The sequence below is a fragment of the Lynx canadensis genome, chromosome E2 (assembly GCF_007474595.2).
Source record: "Lynx canadensis isolate LIC74 chromosome E2, mLynCan4.pri.v2, whole genome shotgun sequence".
Classification (NCBI taxonomy): Eukaryota; Metazoa; Chordata; class Mammalia; order Carnivora; family Felidae; genus Lynx; species Lynx canadensis.
In genome coordinates, this window is record NC_044317.1 from 45,642,897 (window position 1) to 45,657,647 (window position 14,751).

The 14,751-nt window shown below is 44.7% G+C and overlaps 1 protein-coding gene across 1 annotated transcript in view; it reads right to left on the bottom strand.

Moving 5' to 3' along the window:
- The window catches only part of LOC115502133, a 101,622-nt gene that overhangs the window by 26,061 nt on the left and 60,810 nt on the right, over positions 1 to 14,751 (bottom strand). Inside the window, exons 16-19 of the mRNA XM_032591455.2 lie at positions 11,241 to 11,277; positions 1,199 to 1,514; positions 732 to 878; positions 249 to 337 (exon numbers count right to left, since the gene is read on the bottom strand). Coding sequence (XP_032447346.2) covers positions 249 to 337; positions 732 to 878; positions 1,199 to 1,514; positions 11,241 to 11,277 — 589 coding nt within the window. The remainder of the gene's footprint in view (positions 1 to 248; positions 338 to 731; positions 879 to 1,198; positions 1,515 to 11,240; positions 11,278 to 14,751) is intronic.

Sequence of the window (14,751 nt, forward strand, 5' to 3'; positions counted from 1 at the left end):
GGGATGTTCCGGTATTTTTATTTAAACTGTTCTACGTGTGCTGTTCAAACTGACCATTTCGAGGATGGCCGAGGTATGGAAGAAACAGAAAGGAATGGTGAAGGGGGGATTCTATGTAAGATGAGCCACCACGCCTCCACGAACAGGAGCGAACTTGGCCCAATACCAACAAGGCAGTCTGCAGTGCAAGAAAAAGGAACAGAGCCATTCTGTTGGCAGCCAGCATGGAATTTGATGAAAATTCTCACCTCTTTTTTGGCTTTCAGGAGCCCCGTGGCCATTTTCCTGGTCTCCTGAATGCTCTCTCTGGAGAAGGGCAAAGTCTCAGAAGACAGATCTGGGGATGTGAAGAGAAATGCCCCTATGGAGAAGCCCCTCCCCAAGAGTCGGGGGGGGGGGTCGGCCCTGGAGCCCCACAACTGCGGGTTGAGAGTGTCCAGAAATCACCAGCACAACCCAATTCCCATCCAGAGCCCTGGGAAAAGGGTCCAGGGTGACTGAGCACCCTCACGTTCAGCCCCAAGCTCTGGCCAGGGAGTGGAGCCCATGGCCCCCTGCAGAGGCGTGGGGGGGCCGTCTCTAACCTTATGGGCTGGAATGAAAATATAAAGGCCTGGAGGTGCCTACAGAAGAACGCCCGAGTACAGAGGCAGCCTGTTCCCCCACGAGTAAAACAGGGACAAGCAGAGGGATGTGCTGACTGGACGAGGCAATGGTTATAGGGCACTCACGGAACGTGGGGTGCACGTTGCCGATCCTGAGGCTGAGACTCGGGAACGAAGTGCAGAAGTACGGGAAAATCCCGAATGAAGTGCCGACGCCACTTCCAAACAGCGAGTGGCGGATCCCACGGACCGGAAATGCTCCTGCTACGTCAACTCAACAACAGGGGGAGCGGAAGGGACGGCGGAAGTGGCCGCACGGGCTTCTGGACTGTGTAGTCTTTGAGACAGAGAGGTGGTGGGTGAGTAGGCTTGCTAACTGCAAGGTGACTTTGACTTCTGCACCTCTCATACAACCAAGTTTAGGAGCCCACTGTTAAGATGCCCAGACCGCAAGGTGCACATATTTCTCCTCTGAAAGGCAGTGAGATCTTGCGGACCACGAGAGAGTCGCAGAAGTGCCCGAGGATTTTAGGATATGTGATCCTGGCTTCCCGCCGGTGTTACGGAGGCGGGTGGCCAGGCTGTGCACTGACGGTCAGCGGCGCGGACGAACTGGGGTAACTCATGCCAAGGCGCCGCCCCGTGTGCCCTTCCCGTAGCAGAAACCAGGGTCCGGATTGGCGCGAGTGGGCGCCGGTCACGGCAGAGCACTTGAGGGATGAAGCAGTGGAGTGATGCTTTGTTGGGACTCGGGGATAAGAGCGACACCGGCCTTGGTCCCCGGAGGTAGGAGGGGCGCCAGTATGGACAGGGAACGCCAAGGCTATTTTTTAGGAGAGCGGGATTGGCTGGGCTAACTCCAAGCTTTGGTCTTGTGTCCCCGGGGTTTTGGTAGATAGGGAGGCTGGACTTGAGGCCAAGAGCACAAGGCCCCCTGGTGGTAGACGTAGTCCTTGGGTTTTTTGTTTTTGTTTTTTAATTGGTAGCTTGTTTGTTTGTTTTTTAATTGGTAGCTAGGTGCCACTTAGAATAAATTTACCGGGGTTGTGGTTGGGAGGTCGAGGGGGATGAGGAGTGAAGAGGAAGCATAATTTGACAGTTTTGTTCATCATGATTTTTTTGCATGAATTCTGATTTTCAAAGATACTACCTTAAAATATTTATCTTGAATACTGAACTTTTATGGTGCCCCTTATATTTTGCCCCCAAAGTCCTGGCTGTAGGGAAAGGCATGAATAGATCTGACACTATATGAACCTCATTGGCACCTACTGGTTTGTAGAGTTGATAGGAGATGAAGGCCTGGCTTCTGGGCATTAAGTAGCCAGAAAGAGCCCTTTGGGAGCTTACCCTGAATAGTTGAATTGGGTTATCTTTTCTTTCCTGATTTCCTTAGTATCTACAATTTCCTGATAACTGAACCTTCCAAAGCCCCACCCACAAAACACCTCCAAGACCTATCATGGTGCACATATTCGAAGACTACTCTTGAATCTTCACACCCTACTCCAGAATATCTTCCAGTATCTCTTTACCTGAAGGAGTAAAAAAACAAAGTTTGCATGTTAGTATCAGCCTTCCCCATTGGATGGTGTTTAGGAATGAGGATCGGCCCAGTGACCTATTCCAGTCCTGTTGGCATACCTCACAAAGAGTTTCATATCCATGAATGTGAAATGCTTGTTAACAACTCATTACGAACCAAAATCAGGCATGGGGCTGTGAAGAGCATACATGAAATAGAGGGACTGAAAGCTTTAGAGAAAGGATTGGGGTACTGGTGGGGGGAGGTGACTGGAGGTAAGATTCTGAGATTATCCAGATCCCTATGTGTAGACATGTGTGTACACAATCAGTGAAGAGAGACCTAGGCTGATAGGCTACCTATAATAAGTCAAACATAATATAACACAGCAGGTCAGGTGAGGGGCTCTTGGGTGGCTCAGTCAGTTAAGGATCTGACTCTTGATTTTACTCAGGTCATGATCTCACGATGCATGAGTTTGAACCCCCCTGTTGGGCTCTGCGATGACAGTGTGGAGCCTGTTTGGGATTATCTCTTCCTCTCTCTGCCCCTCCCCTGATCAGATGAACACTGCTCTCTCTTCTCTCTCTCTCTGTCAAAATAAATAAACATTAAAAAAAAAAAAAGCAGGTCAGGTGATGATGTGACTCTGCAAACTTACTCATACTCCTTTCTCTCCTTCAGGGAGGGGAAAGGGGTTGGAGGTTGAATCAATCGCCAGTGGCCAATGACTTAATCAATCATGCCTGCCTGTGCAAAAACCCAAAAAGCCTTCATAAAAACCCAAAAAGACAGAGTTCAGAGAGCTTCCAGGTTGGTGGAGATTCGGGAAGAGTGGTCACTCAGAGCATGAAAGCTCTGTGACCCTTATCCATACCTTGCCCTATGGCTCTTCCATCTAGCTGTTCTTGAGCTATATCCTTCTATAATGAACTGGTAATCCAGTAAGTAAAATGTTTCTCTGAAATCTGTGAGCCTTCTATCAAATTAAATAAACCTGAAGAGGGAGTTGTGGGAGCCTCCAATCTATAGCCAGTTGGTCAAAGCCCAGGTGACAACCTGGACTTGTAATTGGCATCTTAAATGGGGGGATGGGAGGGAGTCTTGTAGGACTGAGCCCTCAACCTGTGCCATGTGATACTGTCTCCAGGAAGGCAATGTCAGAATGGAGTTGAAATGTAGGACACCGAGCTGGTGTCTGAGACTTGCTTGAATGTGTGTGGGGGAGGGGGGGAGGGGGGAAACCCACAGTTGGAATTAAGGTGCAGAACCCCTTTATCTTTTTTTTTTAATTTTTAATTTTTTTATTTTTTTCAATATATGAAATTTGTTGTCAAATTGGTTTCCATACAACACCCAGTGCTCATCCCAAAAGGTGCCCTCCTCAATACCCATCACCCACCCTCCCCTCCCTCCCACCCCCCCATCAACCCTCAGTTTGCAGAACCCCTTTATCTTGAACCTGAGTTTCCTTAATAAATCTCAGAGCTTTGAGATTTAATCTCTGTGCTTTGAGGAGTCCTATTTCCCATACTCCTAATTGCACTCTGAGGCTCAGAGATGTGAAAATCCATTTAAATTATAAACACAGTGGGGGAAAAAAAAAACTAGTCGTGCCCATCTAGGAAAATCAATTAAGAAGAAAAAAATTGAAGAAATATTCTTTGAAATTAAAAGCCAGACAAACTACTGTGTCACTGATGACAAAGAAGAAATTGACCTGCAATCTATTAAATCAGTGGAAGAAACAATGGTGAAAATACTAGAATAAGGCTACTTTGGTACCCAGAGATCTTAAAAACAGTGCCTCCCCAAAAGCACTATAGGAGGAATTTCTAGTTGGAATAAACTCAGAAAGTTTAAATAAAACTGATCACAAAAAGGGAAGGACAAAACTCTGTAACTGGACAGTGAGGGGGTGTAGGTGAGTCTAAATTACCAAAAAGTCAAATCATTAAAAATTAATTTCCAGTGAATGATCATGAGTAAAAATGATGGTTAGAGGGAAGTTTTTAGCCTGAAAGTAATCTATGACTTAGACATTAAGGCAGAGGCAGAAAACTAAGGAGCTAGCAATCACCTCTTAGGTCAGAAAATGAACAGGAAAACAAGGATATGAGAGAGTGAAGAAATAATCAGATGAGGGTGGGTGGGGGCACTTATGGGAACGTAGGAGGCAGAAGTGCAGTTTGTGCGGAAAGTCATTACAGAGACAGTCCTTGGGGAGGGGGGTACACAAAGGATCATACTAGATGTGGAAGATGACAGTTACCCCTGGAAGGTATATTCAGGGGTTGATATCAGATTGTTTAAAAAAAAAAAAAAAAAAAAAACACGAAGGAGTCAAGTGTAGAGCCTTTCCCATCCTATGCACAGATGGGAGGGCGGCATGAGTGACATCAGCACATGATGGCCAAATGGGGTAAATAAATAAGTAGAGGCAACAGCCCTCAAGAGTGAGACGAGGGGGGCACCTGAGTGGCTCAGTGGGTTAAACGTCCAACTCTTGGTTTCAGCTCAGGGCATGACCTCACAGCTTCTTCATGGGTTCAAGCCCTATGTCGGGCTCTGCATTGATGGCGAGGAGCCTGCTTGGGATTCTCTTTCTCTGCCCCTCCCCCATTTGTACCATCTCCGTCTCTCTCAAAATAAATAAATAAACTCTTAAAAAGAAAGAGTGAGATGAGGAAAATGTGCACAATCCTGTCCTCGGAAAGAAACACCAGTAAAATACTCATGTGGGAACTCTGGGGTTCGAGGGTAAGAGATGGCTGCCCACACCTCTGCTATGTCCCTGCAGCCATAGGCTAGCAGGCAACACCTTCTGTTCCAACAGAGTTGGCCAGAGAAGGCCGTTAGAGCAGAAGTCAGGGAGAAGCCAGGGCCTCCCAAAGGGCCTGGAGACCTGCTGGTGCCACAGTGACTCCCCAGCGGGGAGGAGGCTCCACAGTGAGAGAAAAAACACAAAGTAAACACAGAATTTGTATATTTTTATAATAAAATATTTCATATACATTCAAGTAGAGGTGGGTACAGTGGCAGAAAATAAGACAGAGGAATCAGCTAGACACCACAGATGTGTAATGATGGATAAATAAATTATATGTAAGGAGAGTTTATCCACATATGCAGGCTTTATATGTTCATAAATACTTATATTTAGGCACCATAGAGATGCATAAACCAGTAGAGATGTTCACACAAACTGCACTCACACTGTGAAGTCAACAGAAGATGAAGTAAAAACAAAGCGGTTAGAGAGCATCAGTCCATTTTGTGAGACACACACAAACACAGCTTCTCACCTCCCTTCTGAACACCACTACTGCCTGCAGCAGTAGAGGCCAATTCCAGCCCGGGCTACTTCTACAATGTCATAAACATGGATATACATACCACAGACCTCACTAGAAACTAAAGCCAGGAAGTGCAGAGACTGCGGAAGACAGACTTCAAGTAAGAGGGACTACAAAGTCCAGGAGAAGGCACTGGGGAGTAGTGATTCCAAGAGGATCCAGATGCCTGTGCAAGGGCCAAGCAGTGAGCAGACACATGTGACTAGTACTAAGTTAGCATGAACTCAAACATCATCTAATTATAGTGCTTCTCAAATGTTGGTGCAACAGATCCACCCGGAGGGCTTGTTAAACACAGATTGCTGGGCCTCACCCGGAGTCTCTAATTCACTGGTCTGTGTGGGGCCTAAAAATCTGCTTTTCTAACATGTTTCCAGGTGACACTGATGTTGCTGGTCCAAGGACCATACTAAGATCTAGTCTAACACAAGGGGCACCTGAGTGGCTCAGTTGGTCGGTTAAGTGTCCGACTTCAGCTCAAGTCATGATCTCACGGTTTGTGAGTTTGAGCCCCAAATCTGGATCTATGCTGACAGCTCAGAGCCTGCAGCCTGCTTCGGATTCTGTATCTCCCTCTTTCTATCTCTGTCTGCCCCATCCCCGCTACTGCTCTCTCTCTCTCTCTCTCTCTCTCTCTCTCTCTCTCTTTCAAAAATAAATAAATAAACATTAAAAAAAAATAGATCTAGTCTAACACCAGGTCAGGAGGAGGCACTAAAGAGCAAAGAAGCAACAGAAGGGACTTAAAGACTACGTGGAGGGGCTTCTCTGTAAACTCCTCAAACGTAAAAACCTTCAAGACGCTGAAAGAACATTTACAGCATCATGTCTACAATAAAAGGTACCATGGAGGGAGTGCTCTGTCAGGTAGAGTGACAGGCCCAAGCAATGTACCTATGTAAACCTTCCCCAAAACCTGTGACCCTGGTGCTCTGAGAAATCCTACTTTCCACCCTCTCTCATTGAGATCGGACACTCTGTTCGCTGATAACATCCCATCACAGCACAGGAAAGAACATCATTGATATGCCCATTTTATGGTATTTATGGACTTTCTTAGGTAAAAATACCACTCATGTAGAAATTTTTAAAAATAAATTTTTCTTTTTCATATAAAAGAACATAAAATTTCATACCAGTTTAATGGAAATCCTAAAATACATAGAAAAGATATAAAAATGATTATCAAAAATACTCAACGAGGCAAAGCAGTACTTAAGAGTGAGGTCTTATACATCCTAAATTATATATAGCTACATATGATATTTAAAAAATCAAGGCAGGGGCGCCTGGGTGGCTCAGTCGGTTAAGCATCTGACTTCGGCTCAGGGCACGATCTCACGGCTTGTGAGTTCAAGCCCCATGTTGGGCTCTGTGCTGACAGCTCAGAGCCTGGAACCTGCTTCAGATTCTGTGTCTCCCTCTTTCTCTGCCCCTAACCCACTCGCATTCTGTGTCTCTGTCTCTCTCTCTCTCAAAAATAAATAAACATTAAAGAAAATTTTTTTAATCAAGGCAAAAACATAAGGGGTGCTACACACCTCTAAATTTATGCATTCCAGTTGTCTAGTTTAACGCTAGTTAATTTGGAGATCTGTCAAGAAAGATACATTAAAAAAAATGGGGAAATGGGAACCCTCTTGCACTGTTGGTGGGAATGCAAATTGGTGCAGCCACTCTGGAAAACAGTGTGGAGGTTCCTCAAAAAATTAAAAATAGACCTACCCTATGACCCAGCAGTAGCACTGCTAGGAATTTACCCAAGGGATACAGGAGTACTGATGCATAGGGGCACTTGTACCCCAATGTTTATAGCAGCACTCTCAACAATAGCCAAATTATGGAAAGAGCCTAAATGTCCATCAACTGATGAATGGATAAAGAAATTGTGGTTTATATACACAATGGAGTACTACGTGGCAACGAGAAAGAATGAAATATGGCCCTTTGTAGCAACGTGGATGGAACTGGAGAGTGTGATGCTAAGTGAAATAAGCCATACAGAGAAAGACAGATACCATATGTGTTCACTCTTATGTGGATCCTGAGAAACTTAACAGGAACCCATGGGGGAGGGGAAGGAAAAAAAAAAAAGGAGGTTAGAGTGGGAGAGAGCCAAAGCATAAGAGACTCTTAAAAACTGAGAACAAACTGAGGGTTGATGGGGGGTGGGAGGGAGGGGAGGGTGGGTGATGGGTATTGAGGAGGGCACCTTTTGGGATGAGCGCTGGGTGTTATATGGAAACCAATTTGACAATAAGCTTCATATATTGAAAAAAAATGGGGAAAGTGTCTAACTCAACTAATGGGGCAAAGGAAATAATCATTAGTAAGTAACTGCAAATAAATACCCAACCAAGACAAAAAAGCATGTCACCTCCTATGGGAAAAGGCTGAAATGAGGGTTACAGGAAAAAACTATGACCCTCAAAGAAAAGCAAGAAGAATAAATCAGGCCAAAATGTTAAGGAACTGGAAATGAGTCTCCAGATCAGAAAAGAAACACGACAAATGAAAAGAGAGAAAAGAGGGAGCAACAGGGATGTTGCTCACAGACTCCAGGGATGTAGAGGTCCATGAGAATAACGGACACACCTCACTGCAAGAGAGGTGGAGTGTGTACATAGAATCATTCTCTAGAGCTGTGCTGTCCAATAATGTAGCCACTCATCACACGTGGCTACTGAGCACTTGAACATGGCTAGGCCGAATTGAGAAATGGTATAGGTACAAAATACACTCCAGATGTTGAAGACACAAAAGGATGCTAATTAAGGGGCACGTGGCTGGCTCAGTCTGTGGAGTGTGCAACTCTTGATCTTGGAGTTGTGAGTTTGAGCCCACGTTGCGTGTTACTTAAAAATAAAATCTCAAAAAAAAAGTCAATTAACTCATTAATAAGTTTTATATCAATTAAATGTTGAGACCATACTACTTTGGAAATATTGGGTTATTCAAATGTTAAAATTAATTTCACCTGTTTCTTCTTAATCTCCCAAAAGTAGCTACTAGAAAATTTAAAAATACATATGCAGCTTGGGGCGCCTGGGTGGCGCAGTCGGTTACGCGTCCGACTTCAGCCAGGTCACGATCTCGCGGTCCGTGAGTTCGAGCCCCGCGTCGGGCTCTGGGCTGATGGCTCAGAGCCTGGAGCCTGTTTCCGATTCTGTGTCTCCCTCTCTCTCTGCCCCTCCGCCGTTCATGCTCTGTCTCTCTCTGTCCCAAAAATAAATTAAAAAAAAAATACATATGCAGCTTGCATTATATATCTATTTAAAAGCACTGTTCTGGAGAGAAATGGTCTCTAGCAGGGTAGGGCCATAGGGACATAGGAGAGGTGGGTGGAGGGAAGTGACAGAGACACCCCTGGTAAGCAGCTTCACTTGCTGGCACTGAGGGACACTGGCGATTCAGGTGTGGACATGCCTCATTTATGCACAGCAGCAGGGTTAGCATGGGTGACACCTATGGGTGCTAGGCTGACATACGAAACTACCTAGTTTTACAAAACTTTTAAAAAAATACTGTTATATCAATGACAGCCCACAGAAAAAAATTATAATTGAAACAAGAAATACTTAGGACAAATAATATATACATACACAGCATCAAAACTATCTGGCTAAAGGGGCGCCTGGGTGGCTCAGTCGGTTAAGCATCCAACTTCAGCTCAAGTCATGATCTCACAGTCTGTGAGTTCGAGCCCCGCGTTGGGCTCTGTGCTGACGGCTCAGAGCCTGGAGCCTGCTTTGGATTCTGTGTCTCCCTCTCTCTCTGACCTTCCCCATTCATGCTCTGTCTCTCTCTGTCTCAAAAATAAATAAACATTAAAAAAAAAAAAAACTATCTGGCTAAAAACAGAGTCCCACTTCTCCACACTGCCCCCCTCCAATTCCATTAGAGTACAAATTATAAAAGAATAGAAGCTCCAAACCAATAAGCTGAGATTGTGAGAATGTTTCTGTTTGGAGCAGGAATCTCACTTCCCCAGTGGGGTTGAAGGTGCCTTCTACTGTTATCTCTGCACTGTGCCCTTTTGACTAAGTTACCGCTAATGTTGAGTTAGAAATCAGAAAAACTAGGGGAAAACCTAATTTGGATGTTTAAGAAAACAAAGTTCAAAATTCACTGCTAAGGAGAATGAATCTTCCTGGGAAATATGAAATACTTCTTCATGAAAATTCAAGAAAATTCTAACAACCGAAACTTTTGGAATTAGGGTAACCCAGATGAGATTTTAATCCCCCTGAAGGACTTAATTTCCTATGCACCAAGAGCACTTTACAGCTAGAGGTGGAAAATTATCTTTATAACTTCTCACAAAAGATTGAAACTAAATATCCAAGATCAGGTTTTCCTACTCTGATAGAACTGCTCCTGAGAACAGAAGAGGCCTACAGATCTGGAAACTACTCAAGGAATCTGGATTGCTCCTTCATGGCATACCCACAATGGGAACCTAGCAATAACAATAAAACAAAACAAAACAAAACCAGACAACTCTTGTAATATGGTTAGAATCTGAGGTCTTCAGGGGCGCCTGGGTGGCTCAGTCAGTTAAGCGTCCGACTTCAGCTCAGGTCATGATCTCACGGTCCATGAGTTCGAGCCCCATGTCGGGCTCTGTGCTGACAGCTCAGAGCCTGGAGCCTGTTTCAGATTCTGTGTCTCCCTCTCTCTCTGACCCTCCCCCGTTCATGCTCTGTCTCTCTCTGTCTCAAAAATAAATAAACATTAAAAAAAAAAAAAAAAGAATCTGAGGTCTTCAGAGGTGCCTGGGTGGCTCAATCTGTTGAGCGTCTGATTGGCTCTGGTCATGATCTCAGTTCATGAGTTCAAGCCCCATTATGGCTCTCCACTATGAATGCTTGGGATTTTCTCTCTCCCTATCTCTCTGGCCCTCCCCTGCTCTCTTTCTCTCAAAATAAATAAATAAACTTAAAAAAAAAATGAAGTCTTCAGCTGGGACATTTTCTATCCTGGAGTCTAAACAAGCCAAATATAACCCCTTAAAATGATGTGAATAAAATTAAAGAAGGCATTGGGAGAGAAAGACAGATGAGAGGTTTAAAGGAACACTTGCTTTTTTACTCCAACTTTCAGGGCTCCTCACTGATGAGGGGTCCAGTCCCAGCTCTGGACCAAAAAATGGGAGAATTTTAACATGATTAGTGCTTTCTTTATTATCTATAGTTATAAAAACATTCTCAATAGTTTGTGTAAAAAACAACAACTATCACAGGTGACTAAGACATAAAAATTATCTCCCACTCACCTACCCACAAGCTGAAGAATTTTAAACTGGTAGGGTCATTGTCTCGATTATCACCATGACATGAGATCAAAACCAAATCAGCAGGTGCCATATAACCTGGATGTCTCAACTGAAATAAATATATGCTGTGCCTGATGAGGCAACTGAACTCATCCACTGGGGCAGCACACCAGGAGGTGCCACACATGCATCTAGGTGTGCATTTGAACAGAGGGATCAAACTCTCACCCCACAGCTCCTCTGTCCCTCACTGGCACTGCAAGGGTGGAGCTGGGAGGGAAACCCACATCCTAGCAATACCATGGGGAAAGAGATACTTTGGAATTTTGCCCTGATTTCTGAAGGGCATTTTCTCTTCTCCCTCTGGGTTATGTTTCAGTCCTCCTGTTGTCCACTCATCTACCATTTTGCCACCCCGAACTACAGCCCAAGTCATCTCCTGGGCCTTTCGGGTGTGAATGATGAAAGCTTAGCCTTACCTCTTCAATCTCTACAAGATTTGCCCAAAATTCAGACCTGAAAGAATAAAAAACAAGATTTGCTTGAGAAGGTTCAGTCTCTTCCTTCTTAGAGGAACCTATAAAGAACTATTAGTCCAAGGAGTTGACATGGTGCAGTAGTAGGGGCACTCTAGGCTTTCCTTGTCTCTCAGACATAGCTCTATTGAGGTCAGATCACTTGGAACACCCAAGAAATTGAACTGAAAGTGGCAGAAAGATCTCCACAGTTGGAGGGAGACAGCTTGGCAGATGTGAAGTACGTGGATGTGAACTGGGAGAAAAAAATGGCAGTGCCACAGAGGGGGAAGGAACCCTTTCCGTGGAAAGTCAAAAAAGAGAGAAAGAGTTGAGTTACTGTGGCATCAAGTTAGCACAACAGGCAAACTTTTCTGGACCACAGACTGGGGAGAAAGAAGTACTGAGTGTCCCAGATCTTTTTTACAAACAGCTTTTGGAGCTCAAACTCTGGGGTTTTGAAAGTGCATGACTTTCTCCAGAGCAGAGCTGTGGTGGGTGCTCCTGGGGAGGAGGGAGCTGCCCCCACAGTGCATAGTGTGGTGTAGAGATCTCCAGGGTGCACTGGGAGAGAACAGTCCCCTTCCTGGAGCATTTTTGGAAAAGGTTATATTGCCTCCCCAAGGACAAGAGACCCTGGAGGTGCCAGCCAAAGGCCTTTCATGAGCAGGGTGGAGAGGCTCTACTCCAGATAAGGGGAGCAGATCCGTGCCTTGCTGGGTCCTTTAAGACTTTGGGCTTTGGTGGTGCCTGGGTGACTCAGTCAGTTAAGCCTCCAGATCTTGGTTTTGGCTCAGGTCATGATCTCATGGTTCATGGGATCGAACCCTGTGTCAGGCTCTACACAACAGTGCAGAACCTGCTTGGGATTCTCCCTCCCTCCCTCTCTCTCTCTCTCTTTCTGCCTGCACCCCCCTCTCAAAATAAATAAATAAACATTAAAAATTAAAAAAAAAAACACTTTGGGTTTTGAATCCCAGCCACACACCAAATAAAAAAATGCAGGAGAACTGTGGTGCAGGGCAAGCAAACTGCCCTTGCTATTCTGTTAGGGCTGTATGAATAAGCAGGGGTTGAGATCCCTGGGCAGGGACGAGACATTGGGTGGTGCCATTTCCCCCCCAAAATCAACACTGTGGGACCTCAGAGAGCAACACAGAAGCCCCCAGTGGAGGCGGGATCGCTTAACACCAAACCCTGCCACTCTGTGCCTGGCAACTGTTTATTTACTGGGGCAAGACTGACTCTGAGCCAACACAGGCAGCCTCTCCTACAGACCATCACAGCCAGCACTCCACATGCGCCAAAAGACAACTCTTTTTTTCTCTCCTCCTCCTTTTTTTCTTTTGGTTTCAGGCTCATAGTTTCTTATCTGTTTTTTTCTTTTTTTCATTTTTCTTTTCTCTTTTTTTTTGGGGGGGGGATCAGTCTTTTTTATTCTTTTATTTTTCCTTCTTTTTCTTTTCTTGTACTTTTTTTCCCTTTCTGTTTTTTTGGAATCAGTTTTATAGTTTTTTGATTCTGTTTGGTCTTCTTTTCTCCCCTTTCATTTTTCTCTTTATATGGGATCAGGCTCCCTGCCCCCCTTTTTCCTTTGTTTCCAGGGTTATTTCAACAAACAAATCGAAGCACACCTGGTTGAGGGTCCAAACATTCCATCACTACAAGCAAGGAGGAGTTCTGCAGGGGACTGACCAGTGGGAAAGAGAAGCCAAAAATGCAACAGCAGAGTGCATGCAACATACACCAGAAACCCTTCTTGAAGTGCCAGGCCCTGGACAGTGTATGACCGCTTTTTAATATGGTAGTACTCTCAGGTGCAGGACACATAACAAACCTTTAAAATATGCAAAAGACAGAAACTTCTCCCCAGAAGAAAAGTCAAGAAGAAATCACAGACAGGGACTTGCTCAAAGCAGATATAAGCAATATATCTGAACAAGAATTTAGAACAATAGTCATAACACTACTAGCTGGGCTTGGAAAAAGCATAGAAGACACCCGTGATGCAGAGATCAAAGACCTAAGAACTAGTCAGAATGAATTAAAAAATGCTGTAACTGTGATGCAAAATAAACTGGACACAGTTGACAACAAGGACTGAAGAAACAGAGGAGAGAATGTGTGAAATAAGATAAAATTATGGAAAATAATGAAGCTGAAAAAAGAGGGAAAGCAGATTATTAGATCATGAGGGGAGACTTAGAGAACTAAGTGATTCCATGAAACAAAATAATATCCGTATCATAGGAATTCCAGAAGAAGGGCAGGAAATGGGGGAAGAAGGTTTATTGGAACAAATTATAGCAGAGAACTTCCCTAATCTGGGGAAAGAAACAGTCATTCAAGTCCAAGAGGCACAGAGAACTCTCTTCAAAATCAACTCCCCTCAAAATACAAAGATAAAGAGAGAATTCTGAAAGCAGCTAGGGACAAAAGGTCCTTAACCTAGAAGGGTAGACACATAAGGGTAGCAGCAGACCTGTCCACTGAAAACTTGGCAGGCCAGAAGGAAGTGGCAGGAAAGACTCAATGTGCTGAATACGAAAAATATGTAGCCAAGACCGCTTTATCCAGCAAGGCTATCGTTCAGAATAGAAGGAGAGATATAGACTTTCCCAAACAAAAACTAAAGTAATTAATGACCATTAAGTCAGCCCTGTAAGAAATTTTAAGGGGGACTGAGTGGAGGGAAAAAAAAGAAGACTAAGGCAATGAAAGAATACAAAGGACCAGAGAACACCACCTCAAACACCAACTCCATGGGTAACACAATGGCACTAAATTCATATCTGTCAATAACCACTCTGAATGTAAATGGACTAAATGCTCCAATCGAAAGACCGGGGCGGGGGGGGGGGGAGGGGAGGCACCTGGGTGGCTCAATTGGTTGAGCGGCTGACTTTGGCTCAGGTCCTGATCTTGCAGTGTGTGAGTTTGAGCCCTGTGTCGGGCTCTGTGCTGACAGCTCGGAGCCTGGAGCCTGCTTCAGATTCTGTCTCCCTCTCTCTCACTGCCCCTCCCCCACTCACACTCTGCCTCTCTCTCAAAAATAAATAAACGTTAAAAAAAAAGACATAGGTTGGGGCGCCTGGGTGGCACAGTCGGTTGAGCGTCCGACTTCAGCCAGGTCATGATCTCGCGCTCCGTGAGTTCGAGCCCCGCGTCGGGCTCTGGGCTGATGGCTCAGAGCCTGGAGCCTGTTTCCGATTCTGTGTCTCCCTCTCTCTCTGCCCCTCCGCCGTTCATGCTCTGTCTCTCTCTGTCCCAAAAATAAATAAAAAACGTTGAAAAAAAATAAAAAAAAAAAGACATAGGGTATCAGAATGGATAAAAAGTAAGATTCATTTATATGCCACCTACAAGAGACTTGTTTTAGACCTAAGGGCACCTGCAGATTGAAAATGAGGAGATGGAGAACCATCTATCATGGTAATGGAGGTCAAAAGACAGATGGGAGTAGCTATATTTATAT